This window comes from Poecilia reticulata, linkage group LG13 (genome assembly GCF_000633615.1).
Source record: "Poecilia reticulata strain Guanapo linkage group LG13, Guppy_female_1.0+MT, whole genome shotgun sequence".
In the NCBI taxonomy this organism is placed as follows: Eukaryota; Metazoa; Chordata; class Actinopteri; order Cyprinodontiformes; family Poeciliidae; genus Poecilia; species Poecilia reticulata.
Window position 1 is genome coordinate 31,867,790 of NC_024343.1, and position 15,975 is coordinate 31,883,764.

The 15,975-nt window shown below is 39.5% G+C and overlaps 1 protein-coding gene and 1 long non-coding RNA gene across 3 annotated transcripts; one reads left to right on the forward strand and one right to left on the reverse strand.

The window, feature by feature from the left end:
- Positions 1-314: 314 nt before the first annotated feature.
- klc3 (kinesin light chain 3) lies at positions 315-14,850 on the forward strand. Of its 2 annotated transcripts, none has more exons than XM_008426607.2 (14): positions 315-537; positions 3,250-3,498; positions 4,854-4,919; positions 6,086-6,250; positions 7,910-7,985; positions 8,905-9,050; positions 9,126-9,208; positions 9,481-9,568; positions 9,924-10,025; positions 11,104-11,277; positions 11,405-11,504; positions 11,755-11,926; positions 12,032-12,098; positions 13,745-14,850. In XM_008426607.2, exons 2-14 carry the CDS (start codon positions 3,289-3,291, stop codon positions 13,826-13,828), a joined length of 1,533 nt encoding a protein of 510 aa, XP_008424829.1. In that variant the 5' UTR covers positions 315-537; positions 3,250-3,288; the 3' UTR covers positions 13,829-14,850. The 2 variants fall into 2 exon arrangements, with proteins under 2 accessions (XP_008424829.1, XP_017163550.1); XM_017308061.1 differs by having other exon boundaries at positions 3,255-3,498.
- On the reverse strand, positions 4,812-6,158 carry LOC103475167 (uncharacterized). Its single transcript, XR_535307.1, has 2 exons — positions 6,069-6,158; positions 4,812-4,886 (listed from the first exon to the last, which is right to left on the reverse strand). It is a non-coding gene; the product is annotated as an uncharacterized LOC103475167 (long non-coding RNA).
- Positions 14,851-15,975: the final 1,125 nt, after the last annotated feature.

Genomic DNA, 15,975 nt, shown 5'->3' on the forward strand with positions numbered 1-15,975 from the left:
GCTAAAGCAGATGGACACATTTTGTTTTCCAGTAAATAATATAAATAGACCCTCAGTACTTTCAATCTGAATTTGGACACCACTGTCCTAAACAATTTCCTGTCATTTGAGGACGAAGTTTTGGTTTTTGCTCTCTTAGGTTTTATATATTTTACCTTGATTACTTTTATTTGTTTGTCGTGAAGCTGCTTTGTTTCGTAAGAGTCCAGATTACTTTCGAAGCTCGTGTAAATTAATTTCTTTGTGCCTTCTGCGCTCCTTGGACTTTTATTTTGAAGTTCTGAAGCGGAAGTGTCGTTGCTTTTAGCGCCAGCTTGATGCTGTTTAACAACAGGAGGAGCTGACAGCCGAAGAAGCGACAGGTGAATGATTTACAACATCCAAATTTCACCTGTCCAGCACTTCGTTATATTAATGAAACCAAAACCGATCCTGTTCGACTGTTTCCGGCTTTCAGCTTCCAACTAAAATTAACATTTTGTTACCTAAAGAGGTGCCAAAAGGAGTAACCCGCTACGGAGGAGCCTTGTTTAGCAGGTATGCTATAAATAACTTTCATCACCGAGCGTTTGTTTATATGCGTAAATGTGCTTATTTTTACATTTGTGTTAATTATAGAGCAGATTTGTCTTGCAACAGCCGCTTTGTAGCGCCAAACAGAGGTTCTGTTTTCACTGAAATCCGACACATTGAATTAATAAAACAGCAAACACGTCTGATGGCGTGACGCAGGTTTAATTATGTTGGCTTATTAGCAAAAGGCGCATACATTTCCAGATGTATGTGCGCTGAGGCCTGTTGCGCCGCCCACTGTAAACAGACAGGAGTTTTTGGGTCCTCCCGTCCCTCCAGGTTCCGCTGTTTAGCAACCACCATTTATGTTTACGGTGAGTAATGTGTAGTCACGGTCTGCTCACCCCGTCTAGACGATTGGTTCAGGGATAATGAGGACATGTTTACAGCCCCTATCTTTATCTATAGGTGTGGGACTAAAGCATTACAGATAAATGGTGCTGCATGTTTTAAATGTTTCACTACAGATGGTTAAAATACTTAAAATATTTCTACATAATATTGTTGAGTGAACAGTGTAATTCAGAAGTACTGAAATATAAAAATGTCTTTATAGACGAGAGCAGGAGAACCTCACCGAAAAAGATTGACTTTAATCTGAGAACAATGGTTTTAATCTGATAATCTGCTAAAGAAAAGTCATCGAACTAAAATGAAAATTCAAAATTTAATCTAAGATTTATGGAAAAAGACAGAATTGTGACTTTAATCTATAAATTCTGGCTTCAATCTGAGAATTATGGAATAAAAAGACAGAATTATGACTTGAATCTATTAATTCTGGTAAAAAGTGAGAATTCTGACTTCATTCTGATTTTAATCTGATAATCTGCAAAGAAAAGTCACTTGACTAAAGTAAGAATTTGTTCTTCAAATTCTGTTTTATGCAAGAATTAAGATTTTAATTTTAGGAATTCTGAAATGAACCTGAAAATTAAATCTTCTTCCAAAGATTTGTGATTACCCACTTATCAGAACGCTGTCGCCGATGTTTACTGTAATATACTGATGGTTTGCAGTTTCTGGTTTTCTTTGGTTTGGTTTGACTTGAATACTTTCATAATGACTTTTTCTATTAAACTTAATGTTAACACATTTGTTATTCCAAAGATAATAATTTCCTTTAGAAAACCTTCCCAGCTTTGACTTTCCCTCAGCTGCTTTAAAAGCACCTGCTGGATGCAACCTTCCCACGGAGTGCATGCAAAATGCTAAATTCCTCATTTATTTGCAGGAGTTGCAGCATATAATGACTCAAACATCTGAAATCCAACACTTGTGAGAGTCATGCTCTGTTGACTTTCTAACATCAAAGACATTAGTGTGAACAAATGAGGAATAAAACCCAACGATCGTCAGCAGCGTTACGTTTGGGTGGGGAGTGGAAACGGGAAGAACCGGGTTAATGAAACTAAACATTCTCCAGTTCTGGACAGCAGAACCACAATCAGTGAAAAACCAAAGAAAAAAAACAATTTCAACTAATAACAAGGGAAACAGATTTCTGGCACCTTTAGTTTCATTCTTTGTGGAAATTCAGTGCAAATGTTCCAGCAAAAAGATTGAAAACTTGTTAAAAAAAAAACTGCATTTCTTGTTAAAATTGTATTTAAAAATAGTAACTGGTGGCTGCACAGTGGTGCAGTTGGTAGAGCTGTTGCCTTGCAGCAAGAAGGTTGTGGGTTTGATTCCCGGCCCCGGTCTTTCTGCATGGAGTCTCCATGTTCTCCCTGTGCATGGTGGGTTTTCTCCAGGTACTCCGGTTTCCTCCCACAGTCCAAAAACATGACTGTCAGGTTAATTGGCCTCTCCAAATTGTCCCTAGGTGTGAGTGTGTGTGTGCATGGTTGTGTGTCCTGTGTGTCTCTGTGTTGCCCTGCGACAGACTGGTGACCTGTCCAGGTGACCCCGCCTCTCGCCTGGAACGTTAGCTGGAGAGGAACCAGCACCTCCCGGTTTTATGGTTTTTGGTCATTTTAAGTCAGTTTCTCCCATCACCAGCTTTTTCTGAGAATTTGCATTAACTGCCTTTTATATCAAGTGTTTTTTATTTTTATTTTTGCTACTTTTTAAATTATTTTATCGTCTTTATACGTAATTTTTCAGATTCTGTTTGTCCATATTGGTGATATTTTCACCTGCAATTTGTTGATTTTTAGTCTGATTCAGTTTTTTCCCAGGTTTGTCAGGTAGATTTGCTTTCATAAATAGACCTTATAGAGAAATTAACAGGTTGTTAATCGATGATTAATAATACATCCTATACCTAAAGCTGTGCTTTTATTTTTATTTTGCTTTTATTTTAATAAGAATATAATGGAAATTCATTGAGATTTAAGGGTTTTATTTATTATTTAAGATAATAAAATTGAAAGCAGTTAAAACAAATCTTAATTTTTTAAATATTTTTCTCCTCTTCTTTAAAAGCTTTTAAAATAATTTGTCCAAACTCATTCAGAGAAACATTTATATATTTTTATTAATCAAGGTAGTAGAGGAAACTGTTATTTTTGTTCAGCATAAAGCAGAAGTTGTTTAGTTTCTGTCAGCTGTGAACCATGTTATTGTTATTGTCTGCAGCTCAATGTAATTCAATATTTCCTCCTATTTTTCAATAGCAGGAATTCCTCTTCGTTCCCCTTTTCGCTGTTTCAACCCTCTTTCTGCTGTTCTCAGGTCAGTCGCAGGTTGAGCAGCATCATCGAAGCAGGAAGCATGCTGTCGGGGGAGGAGATCCTGTGCAGCACGCAGCAGGTGATCGCAGGGCTCGAAGCTCTGAAAGGGGAGAACCGCAGTTTGCTGGACGACCTGCAGGAGGCGATGGAGAGTCACCCGGTGTCTCGCGGTGGCGGCGTGGAGCAGGAGAAGAGCAGCATCATCCGACAGTCGCTGGAGAGGATCGAGCTGGGGCTGAGCGAGGCGCAAGTACGTCAAACCTGCGACACACGATGCTGCTTCAGAAGTTACTTTAAAATGACTAACTTAGCCCCGCCCCCAATTTTTAAAAAACTCCCCTAAAGTGGGCGGAGCCAAGATACACTGAACTTTTTAGACTCCTAATAACTATTTTTCTAAACAGTGACTAGTAACAAATCTTGCAACTTTTTTCAGGTGCAATATTCATGTTCAGCCTAAAGAGGGCACACGTTGGCGTTAGAAGTTATTTTAAACAGCAACTAGGAAAACCCCACCTCAGATTTCGAAACATTTCCTCTAAAGTTGGCGGGGCCTCAAGTGGATTAAGTGGAAGGAAAGCAACGTTGGCAGCTTACCGAATTTGTTGCTCTTTTTAGTGACCTTTCTGACCCCTCTAGCGATTTATTTATTTATTTTAACCAAAATCTGACTATCTAGAAAATAAATCCAGGGACTTTTTTCTGAGATATCAAAGACTTTTATGGCAACATGTGAAAGTTTTCTCCTATCACTGTGCAGCTCTGCTATGTCCAGAGCGAGCAGCCAAGCCGTTATACCTGACATAGTGTGTAACGCTAAGCAAGCGGTACTGATGTAGCCAATAGGAAAATTCAACTGCAGTAGCTGCTGTCCAACCCAAAGAGGGCAGCACTGAGACTGTTTTATTTATTTTGTTTGGCAAAATGTTGCAGAATTAAATAAAAGTACACAGAAATGGTAACATTTTCACAGAAACATAAAGATAGGCCCTCAAGCATCCTTTTATAAAGTTTATCAGCAAAAAAACTTTTATTTGGCCTTAGTTACCCTTTAAAAAAGACTTAAAAGTGCAAATGAAACTGATATTTCTAAGACTTCAGGAGCTTTTATTTCATTATTCTTAGACTTTTGATATTTATTATAAATATCTTAGCGGCTTTGTCGCGACATATAGTGACTTTTTAGACCTTCGATGTAGAGACTGCACGCTGCTGCTCTAGAAGTTATTCTAAACTGTAAATAGAATAGCTTTGCCCCCAAATTTTTAAAAGTTCCCCTAAAGTGGGCGGGGCCACGAATCACTGAGGGGCGTGGCCAAGTGGGTAAAATGGGAGGAAATCACTGTTGGCATGTTAACAAAGTTTCGGTTCCATTTAGCGACTTTTAGACTCCTCTACGACTTTTTTCCCAAAATGTGATTAGTGACAAACTTTTGCAGTGTTTTCCTGTCTGATTGCTGTTATCGTTGATTCAGTTCCAAATTGGTTTTGATGAACCATGTGAAGTCCTTTCTCAGTTCCATACCTGTGAAATGTGCTACAAAAATAACACTTACTTAGTCATTAGACTTTTCAGATAACGGTTTATTTTAATACTCTGTGCAGGTGATGATGGCTCTGTCGTCTCATCTTGGCTCACTGGAGGCAGAGAAGCAAAAGTTACGAGCTCAGGTAAGACGTGTAGCTGTCTGTGAGTGAAATCATACAGTTTTTAAGTTCTGTAACTTAAATTGCCAAATCTTTTGCTTGGATTTTGACTCAAATTAGATCTTTGATCAGACAGCAGGCGAATGCGATCCATATCCGTCTTTTTCACGGCAGTGTGAACGGACTGATTCCAAACTTTTCACCCCCCAAAAAAAGGATTTGTTCCATTTCTTTACGGATATAAATTAACGTATGTGATAATTGTCAAAGTCTTTGCAGTACACATGTAAATATTTCAGTGTCTAGCGATTTGATTCCAACTTTTAGATTTAAATTTGACTCAGAAGCTTTTTTTTAATTCAGAAACCAATTTTTCTATTCAAATGGTCTGGAGGTTTTTTTTAAATCGTGTGACTGAAGAGAGAGGAAAAGTGTAAACAAATAAAACATTTACTAAAAACCATTCTATAAGATTCCATAATGTATCAATCAGTTGATGTCTAAACAAAAATATTTAAACTACCAGTATTAGGTTAGCTTAGCTGCCTTACTTTTTCTTAAATAAAAACAATATAAATAAATCATCACACATTCGGCTGAGTGAATCCGTGCTGCGATATGCAAATAGGAGCAGCAGCAACGTACGACTGAAATGCATTTTAAAATCTATTTTTGAGCATTTTGAATCAACTAGGAATTCCCAGGTTTAGGAATTGCGATTCTTTAAAGAATCTTTTTTTTCTGCTCTTCAGTCAGAACGCTCATATCGCATTTTGTCCAACTTTTACATCACTGACGAGACACGACTCATAATTCTGCACCAGAAGACGCCGCATTCGGTAAATCTGGTCGTCAACAGTGGAAGAAATGTATAATTAGAAACTGACGAAAGCAGTTTGAGTCAGACTCCACATCCAGATTTCTCCACAGAAGTTACAGACACATTTTCTTTTGCCTGATTTTATTATTTTTCATTACTTGTATGAATTATTGGTCATTTTTGTAGTTAACATACCAAAATTTCCACTTAACTTTTATATTTTAGTCCATCTGATGATGTAATTTTTAAATAATAAATGATTGATAATTTGACCAGTTATTCAGTACTTGAGTCGACTTTTTACCAAATACTTTTTTACTCTTACTTGAGTAAAATCTTTGTACTGTACCCACCTCTGGTCCGCCGTCAGGTCCGCCGCCTCGTTCAGGAGAACCAGTGGCTGAGGGACGAACTCGCTGGCGCTCAGCAGCGGCTGCAGGACAAGGAGCAGGAGGTCGTGACCCTGGAGGAGCAGAACAAACACCTGCAGTTCATGTCCACCATACGCAAATACGACCAGGACGAGCCGCCTCTGGTGAGAACCAGCAACCTGCAGATCCGACTGTTCAGGGAACCAAACATTTACATTTAAACCACTGAAAGAAGAGAAACAGTTTCTCTGACTAAGCAGCTGCAACCACATTTTGGACAATCGTCACTGATGCTGATGTCAGTGATGACATATTGATACTAGAGCTGTGCCGATCGATCGGCCACCGATTATAAATGGCCGATTTCCGTGAAAAAGTGTAAAAAAGTGATGGCCGATCACCGTCTCTTGTTGCTGATCACCTGCATCTCATTCGGAGCCTTTCTGTGCATCTGGTCTCTTCTTTCCTTTACACTGTGCAAACACACAGCAACAAATCCTAAGCGATGTGGTGGGGAATCCTCTTGGTGCTGATTCACAGCAGCATTTGTGAGTCCAGTTTTTAAACATGCCATCAGTTTTYGTTGCGTTGAAATGATTTGTGTTGTTCTTGTGTCAGCTGGTCCCACTGAGCGATCCCCGTCTGTTCAGGCTCTGTGTGCTGCAGCTCAGGCCTCGACTGACCGTCAGGTGGCTGGACTGAGGAGCAGAAAACACACAATCATCATCACAACATTCAGAACAATGCAAACGCTCACTGCTGATGTTTCTGTTAAGTACCAATGAGCAGTCAGTATCTTACCATGGACAGCGGCCATATTGACCTCAGTCTGGTTAATCAGGGAGAAATGGTTGCATAAGAGTCTAAGGTAGAGGTGTGCCAGTCGATGGGCCACCGATCATAATCGGCTGATTTCCGTGAAAAAGTGTAAAAAAAAGTGATGGCCGATCAGCAAAACCGATCACATTGATCTCACTTCGCCTGCCTGCGTGTGCAGCTTATCTCCTCTTTCCTTCACACGGCTCGAGCGCGCAGCAGCAGGTCCTGAGCGATGTGGGGAGGAACTTTAACGCTCTGAGGCTGAATGGGGGACGTTTGCATGTTGCGGCAGAAAATTACCTCGAAGTGAAGCTCGTCAAAATGCACCAACACAACGAATCTAATGTGACATTTAAAAAAACAAACATTTGATACATTGAGGCTCAATGCCGGAAAAAAGGACATCCGGAGCAGCCAGTAAAGCAGCGCACAGCTGCCAACACTCACCTGGATTAGCATCACAGTCAGAAAGCTAAACAAAATAACCTGAAAAATTATTTAAGTCTTTGAGCTGCAATGCAAGACGCTGGTTCTGCTGTTGAACAAGTACAGGTACTAATATTTCACAGACGGAGCGCCGCTCAACCGCCACCTGGTAGTGACTCTCACACTGAACGTCTGCTTAAAGCTGCAGCACAAAAATTAAAAAAGAAAAGTTTTGGGGGTGCTGAGGTGACACAGGGGCAAAACACAACCCATGTATTGAGGCCTTAGTCCTCATGCCGGTGGTCGCAGGTCGCAAGTATTTTGCATGTTTTATGCCTAAATTAGGAGAATTTATTGCCGGATCGTTTTTTAATTTTGTCAGATCACATAGTAGCATTTATACCTGAAGCAAAAATCCAGGTGATCAGCAGAGATCGGCCTCATTGGTGATCGGTATCGGCAGCAGAAAACCTGATCGGAGCAGCCCTAATTGATACATCAAACCCAACAAGTGAGAGGGTGTACTTTCTTTTTTCAGTGTCTGTTGGTTTAAATGTTTGTGCTGCTTTTTATTTCAGGATGAGAAAGAAACGTCCTCCAACAAGGAGTCTCTGGATGATTTGTTTCCTGCTGAAGACGAGGAACCGTCCCAGAGTAAGACGTTAGGATTTCAGACCATGCTGACTGTCGCGTTCTGATGCTGGAGAAATGGTTGGGCTGCAGAAAGCCTGTTTTCTCAAATTTAGAAGGCAACCAAAATACATTGGTGTTGATCAGTAAATAAGAAAACATGTTATTTTAGTCTTGCTGCCATAAAATGTTAAAAACCTAAAGGGTGGCGACATTCGCTGCATGTCTTCCCGCGCTCTCATTACCCTGTTTCCTGTCGAACCGCTTTCACATAAAGGCCACTAGAGCCAACAAAACTTTAAAAGAAAAAGAGCTGAATAGCACATTGTTTAAAAGAATAAAGTATAAAGTTCGTAAGTTACATTAGTGATGCATCAGATTAATCAGTAAATATCAGATTTGTTTCAAAGTTGTAGATTAGAAGCTGATTTCTTAATAATTTAACTTATGACGAGACATTTTTTCTACGTTGTACGTGAAATAATCTGCCAGTGGGATTATTAATTTAAAACAAGCTCCTATATCTTGCTGAAAACTTACTTGTGAGTTTATTTTGTATTATTTCAAGTTTTCTTAGATATTTGGTCTAGAAAATCTGCAAAAATACTTGGTAAGATTTTGTGTTTTTGTAGTGTACAATGCAGTACAATGGCTGCTGGAAAAGACAAGTGTTTTGCTGTTGATTTACCATCCAGAAACCATTTGCTTGCTCCATTCTTCTTGGTTTGGCAGGGGGCTCCACTTCTGCTTTTCAAAGATGTACAACTGAGTATCTGCTTGCAGCCATTTAAAGTGACAGAGCTCATTCTGAATTGATCAGACTAACGTCTAAGAATGATTTTGTGCAAAACATGTAATGAACATGTTTTGTGTAAATTATGGATTTATCCTAAAATGTTCAGGAAAGCATTTATATGCTTATCATGTTTTTGTTTCGTTCCAGTGTCCCAGCCTCATCACAGCAGCGCAGCGGCGGCGGCCCAGCAGGGCGGCTACGAGATCCCCGCCCGCCTCCGAACGCTCCACAACCTGGTCATCCAGTACGCGTCGCAGGGTCGCTACGAGGTCGCCGTGCCGCTCTGCAAGCAGGTGAGACCGGCGGCTCGCCGTCTGCTCCTGTTTCTGACCAAAACGGCCGCAGAGCTGATGATGTCGCCCCAACAGGCTCTGGAAGACCTGGAGAAGTCCTCTGGTCACACACACCCTGACGTAGCAACCATGCTCAACATCCTGGCTCTGGTGTACAGGTGAGGCGGCACAGACCAGGTGTTGAAGTAGTGCTGCTGCTCTTGTTTCAGTTTTTATATACTCTACCCACCTCCTGACCTTCTTAAAGTAAGAGATGTTTATCTAATTTGCTTAGAAATGTCACAAAATCCAATAAAAAAAAAACAGAAAAATGAGTAAAAACAGAAAAATAAAGATATTATTGTTCAGTTTGGATTTAAAGTTTTGGTGATTTATTTATTTCATGTTATAATTTCACTGTTTTGTTGACTGATTCTTGTTTAAATCGCAGAGATCAGAATAAATATAAAGAGGCAGCGAACCTGCTGAACGATGCGTTGGCGATCAGAGAGAAAACCCTTGGCATGGATCACCCAGCTGTAAGAAATCATCTTTAATTAATCAGTACATAATTACGACTTTATTCTCATGATTATTCACTTGTACTGTTACAACCTATTACTGCAACTTTGTTTTTAAATTACAACTGTAAACTTGTAGTATTATTACGACTTTATACTCTTGTTTTATTGTGACTTTATTCTAGATTTATAACATTATTCTCGTATTTTTATGACTATAGTCTCGTGTTATTGCGACTTTTCCAGAATTGCAACTTTTTATTCTAGTTTTGTTACATAATTCTCCATTATTGCTGTGTTTTTCTCTTGTAATGTGATTTTATTCTAGTATTATTATGACTTTAATTATAAATTTTCTTGTGTGTGTCTGCAGGTAGCAGCTACACTGAACAACCTGGCTGTGCTTTATGGTAAAAGAGGAAAATACAAAGAAGCGGAGCCGCTTTGTAAACGAGCTCTGGAGATCCGAGAGAAAGTAAGACGAGGAGACTTCCTAATCATCACTATTTATTATAAAACTGCTTTCCCGCGCTTTTACTAGACACATTTTGACCTACGTAATAAACACTGAACAATAATCCAGTGTAATAAACATCTACCTAATAAAATGTGTTTTTATGCTTAAATTAGCCACATTTTAACCTGATTGGCCAAAATCTGAATCAGCAGGTCAGGCTTTTTAAAGATCAGTGATCGGCCAGAAAACTGCAATCAGTCTTATTAAGTTAAATATCTGCATTATTTCATCCACTTCATGCAAAACGGCCGTCCTGCTGTTACTGAAACAATCCCGCATCATGATGACACCACCGCCGTGCTTTAGCAGAACCGAACGTGTCGGTTCGTCATTTCTAAACATCTGCAGTTGTTTACAAATGGCTCCCGGTTACTTTCCAAACTTGTGCAGAGCCAAAATGTTACCAACTTAATCAGCCTGGCGTTTCCAGCTCCACTCATTAAAGTGTCACATAAAATCGGCTTGTTTGAGCTTTACATCTTGTTGTGATGTCATTCCTTCATTAAAAACATACCTGAGTGTTGCTTTGGTTCTTTCATGCATGTTTAAAAAAGTCTTTTAATCACCATAGCAACCATTCTGCTGCACAAAACACCTGAATGGATGTAGCCCCGCCTTCAAGACGCTGCTCCTCCCCCACTCAGCTCCTTCAGACTAGCCAGCAGCAATTGGCAAACACCTGGTAAATCTGCTGAGCTCATCATAGGAGCTACTGCTCAGTGAAACACTGGTAAAAACTTTAAAGGGTTAATAGAGGAGCCATGATGGGATGACTTCCTGAAGGTGGAGTTTAAGAGAGCAGGAGTTTTTAAAGAGACAGAGGCCCAATTTCAAGACGTTAAATCAGGATGTAAAACTTCTTTTAACATTTATAACAACTGATGGTAACATAGTTACTTGATTATGCTACAAAATGACACCATGTGCCTGGAAAATACTAATATTTAAATAATTCAGTGGAACAAAGTAAAGCTGGTCCCGACCTTTGGGGTCAGATGGAAGTCACGGGTCTGCTCTCTGTGCCTGCGTGGTTCAGGTTCTGGGTACGGACCATCCCGACGTGGCCAAGCAGCTCAACAACCTGGCGCTGCTGTGCCAGAACCAGGGGAAGTACCAGGAAGTGGAGCAGTACTACGAACGCGCTCTGCACATCTACCAGAGCAAACTGGGGCCGGACGACGCCAACGTGGCCAAAACCAAGAACAACCTGGTGAGACCAGACAGAAACCCGTTTCTAATCCCGTTTCTAATCCCTGATAATCTGGTGGAAAGAAAACTCGACAGCAGACATGTTAAATTTTTTTCTTTGCGTTGCTGCTTTTGTTTTTTCTTTTCAGGCGTCATGTTATCTGAAACAGGGAAAATACAGACAAGCTGAAGCGCTTTACAAAGAGATTCTGACCAGAGCTCATGAAAAGGAGTTTGGATCTGTGGAAGGTAAATAAATGAATAAAAACATTTAAAATTTTATTTATTCATTTTTATTTTTCTCCTTCCTTTCTCCGTTTCTTTATTTCTCGACTTGTTATTGTGCAGTTAAAACGAAAAAAGAAATTAATTCAATCAGGAAATAATTTTTGTCTTGGCGATTTTGTCCCAAAGATCAAAGCATTTGGAAATATGAAGGCCGAACGTCTGGAAAGCGAATCTTTCATGTTCAGTCGTTGTTGCCGTGTCCCTCGTCTAGGAGACGGCCGTCCCCGCTGGTCCAACATGGAGGACGGCGGCGGCGCGCAGGACGGACTGAAGCGCAGCAGCTCCTTCACCAAACTCCGGGAGTCGATACGGCGGAGCAGCGAGAAGCTGGTCCGCAAGCTCAAAGGAGTCGGGATGGAGGAGATGACCCCGAGGAATGCTGGGTAATTTTCCAGAACATGGCAGCAGAAATCCCACTTTAATGAGTAAAAAATCTAAGATGGCTGCTACAGTTTTGCTTGGCGGCTCATCTTTTGTTTCCTTTGCAGGATGAAGAGGGCGAACTCTCTGAACGTGTTGAACGTTGGAACCAGAGAAAATCTCGACGGCACCCAGGTGATTTTCAAAGACGAAACATTCAGGGGGTTTTAGGCCGCAGTTTGTAGAGAAAAGCTTCACATCCCTACACAGCGCTGTGCACCGCTAGCTAGAATGATAGGCATGCTAACGCTACACCGACATGGTATTTAGTGGTAGCTAATGCTAAAGCTATAATTTAATGAGGTTTTCATCATTAAACACAAGTTTAAAGTTTTGTTTTAACAAGTTTTACATCTCATTATGAAAGTTTTCTAATATGTTTTTTTCATTTTAATGAGTTTCTCATCTCTTTATTCTGACATTTTTCTCAGAGTGAGTTTTTGATCTTATGGTTTTCCATATTGTTGTAACGAGGTCCTGAAGCTATTTCCAAACTCTGGCTGTTTATTGCTTTCTGAGACCTGATCAGACTTTCTGATCAGGTTTGCAGCTGATTGGATTCCAATCACCTGGAATGGCTGTTAATTTTTTTATTAGGTATAAATGCTGATCTGGCAAAATGGAAAAATAATCTGGCAATAAATTCACCTTGAATGCAAAATACTTGCGGGGACAAAACAGCAGCTTTTCAGTCAAAAGGACTGAAAAACCTGCAATCAGTAAAACAATATTTAACAGTAAGACTCTGTTCCATAAATTACACGAGTCAAATAAATCTGCCTTTATCGAATAACGTCAAGAAAAAAGGAAACATTCATTCACAGTCAAATGCAGGTTGTATCAAAATAAACAATCCTGAGTCATTAAATCATAACTTCCTGAGAGCAGCTAGCTGATTAATGCTGGTTCTGACCGAGTGGAGTAATTCTGCAGGGTGGAGGCTGAGGAGATCCATTATTTTCAGAGATTATCTGTCTTATGTTAGGACATAGTGAGAGTTTTAATACATATGTCAAACATTTTGTTGTTGCAGCTTTAAGCAGACGTTCGGTGTGAGAGTTCACTGCAGGTTGGAGGTTGAGCGGCGCTCAGACTGTGAGCAGCGGTCCAACAGCGAGAGCAGAACCAGCGTCTTACACCGCAGCTCAAAGACTTCAATTATTTTTCGGATTATTTGCTTGACTTTCTGACAGTCATGCTTTTCCTGGTCAGTGTTGGAAAATAATGACCCTCCAGATGTCACTTTTTTCCTGCACTGAGCCTTAATGTAGCCAAACTCCGTCAAATGTTTGTTTTTTAAACGTCACATTAGATTCGTTGTGTTGGTGCATTCTGACGAGCTTCACTTCGAGGTAATTTTCCGCAGCAACACGCAAACGTCCCCCATTCAGCCTCAGAGCGTTAAAGTTCCTCCCCACATCGCTCAGGACCTGCTGCTGCGCGCTCGAGCCGTGTGAAGGAAAGAGGAGATAAGCTGCACACGCAGGCAGGCGAAGTGAGATCAATGTGATCGGTTTTGCTGATCGGCCATCACTTTTTTTACACTTTTTCACGGAAATCAGCCGATTATGATCGGTGGCCCATCGACTGGCACACCTCTACCTTAGACTCTTATGCAACCATTTCTCCCTGATTATCCAGACTGAGGTCAATATGGCCGCTGTCCATGGTAAGATACTGACTGCTGATTGGTACTTAACAGAAACTCAGGTTGCATCAGCAGTGAGTGTTTGCATTGTTCTGAATGTTGTGATGATGATTGTGTGTTTTCTGCTCCTCAGTCCAGCCACCTGACGGTCAGTCGAGGCCTGAGCTGCAGCACACAGAGCCTGAACAGACGGGGATCGCTCAGTGGGACCAGCTGACACAAGAACAACACAAATCAYTTCAACGCAACAAAAACTGATGGCATGTTTAAAAACTGGACTCACAAATGCTGCTGTGAATCAGCACCAAGAGGATTCCCCACCATGAGTCTCCAAAAGATGGTTGCTGCAAAGTGGGGATCAAAGGTCAAATGTTACTGTAGGGAGGTTAACCTGACCAGCAACAAGGTTCAAGTCTGTCTGCAACATTTCCTTTTCCTGCTCCTGTTTTCTGAATTATAAGAATCAAGTTTAACAATTTTAAATACTAAACCTTTATAACAAAATAATCTATTTATTCTTTTTACAACCAAGGAAAAATATAGAAATTTCAATAGAAATGTTCATCAAACATAATTTTTTAAAATTTGTGTAAATAATGTAGGTTTTTATTAAGTTTCACATATCAATAAATCACATCTTTAAATTCTCAACAAAATTATGATCAAATATTCTTTTTTTTAAGCGCTGGTTGAAGTAAAGTGAGTTGGAGTTTTTAGTATTTAATTAAAAACATGAAGTTATTTTTTATCTTTTATTTGGGACCAAAATTGCAACATTTGTTCCACTTCCAGCTGCTGTTACCTGTTCAAACTGGACTGAATCAAACCCTTTGAGCTGCCTGTTCCCCTCCTGGCCTGTGGGGGCGCTGCACCGAGAGCCACTTAACAAAACAACATAAAAACCTCTGAAGACTGAGCCCAACTTCCTTCATGAAATGGAAAATCGTCAGATTTTAGAGGTTGGAGGATTTCTCTTGTTTTTGGCTGAAGACCACGAGCCGTTCCTCCTGCTAGCGCTAGGCTAGCATGTTTGTTTTAGTTGTATTTACCCAGAATGCCCTGCACTGTAGTCCACTGCTAGGCAAGCTAACCAGAGTTCAATTAAAGCGGACCAAACAGGACTGGTGTGAATGTACGACGGCGTATTTGGGCCATTGTAGATATAAAAAGAGAGAAATAATTTTCTGCCAAAAACTCAAAAATTTAGATTTTTATCTTGAAGTTTTTATAGAAAAAAAACAAGGAAATTTCTGAGTTTGAAAAGTCAAAAATTTGCTAAGAAAAACCTGAAATTTTGAAATTAATCTCAGAAATTTTCTAGAAAACAACTTGGAAAGTAAAAATAATATAAATTCCAAGTTCATTTCTTTGAAAAGTTCTGGATTTGTTTGGAGGAAATTTAAATTTTTTTTGTCTTTCTTTCTACAACGGCCTTAGTGTGCTGCCACATAAACGGACCTCAGTTAAAAATTACATAATGGAGTCAACTGACAACAGAAACCTGACAGATCAGGAGGATTTTTAACAGAAGGATCATTTTTTAAATGAGGTTAAACACCAAGATGGTTTTTCTTTTATTGACTCAATTTCTGCTTTTATAGATTAAATTTGACTAAATTTGGACTCCATGTAGTAAGAAGGTCCTGCAGAAAGTGATTTACAGATTATTTCTCTACACAAATAAAACAACTTTACTGCATTTTTAATCAACATTTTTAATGTTTTATTTGAAAAACACTAAAAAGTTTGGACCCAGCTGGTTAATTGTTTCTGGCAGGAATAAACGTTTGAAAAAGTTTATAAAATTGTAGCTTTATTTTCTGTTTTAGTGAAGTATTTAAAGTTCAGAGGTCAAACATGTTTTTGTTAAAGATGGAAGTATCTACATGTTCTGATTGTCAGATTTCTTTATGAATAATGAATGATTGTTTATTTACTGTGGTAAATCATCGCTGTTTGTTTGGGGAGTTATACAGTTAGTTACCATAGAAACCGTATTTAAAAAACACATTTAGGGTTAAAACTGAAGAAGTTTAGTTTAGAGGAATGTCTTTTATATCTGCAGCTTTGTAAAAAGTTAAATAGGATTAAAGAGAATTTAAACCACAACTTGAAGCTTTTGTGTATTTTCAGTTTACTTATATTATTTTAAAAAATCAGCTTCAAAAGTATATTTTGCTTTGTGCTGTTGCTTTTCTTCTGCAGATGCCCCTCCCCCACCTAATGCTACAAGTCAGTTGACTGCAATGAAGTTTTTCAGGTTGGCTGATTGGAAATATTTCCACTCAAACAAGAAAGATGTCTTTTCTTTTTTTGTTTAACTTATCTTTAGTGCTAAGCTTAAAATTAGCTGGACTAATAGCA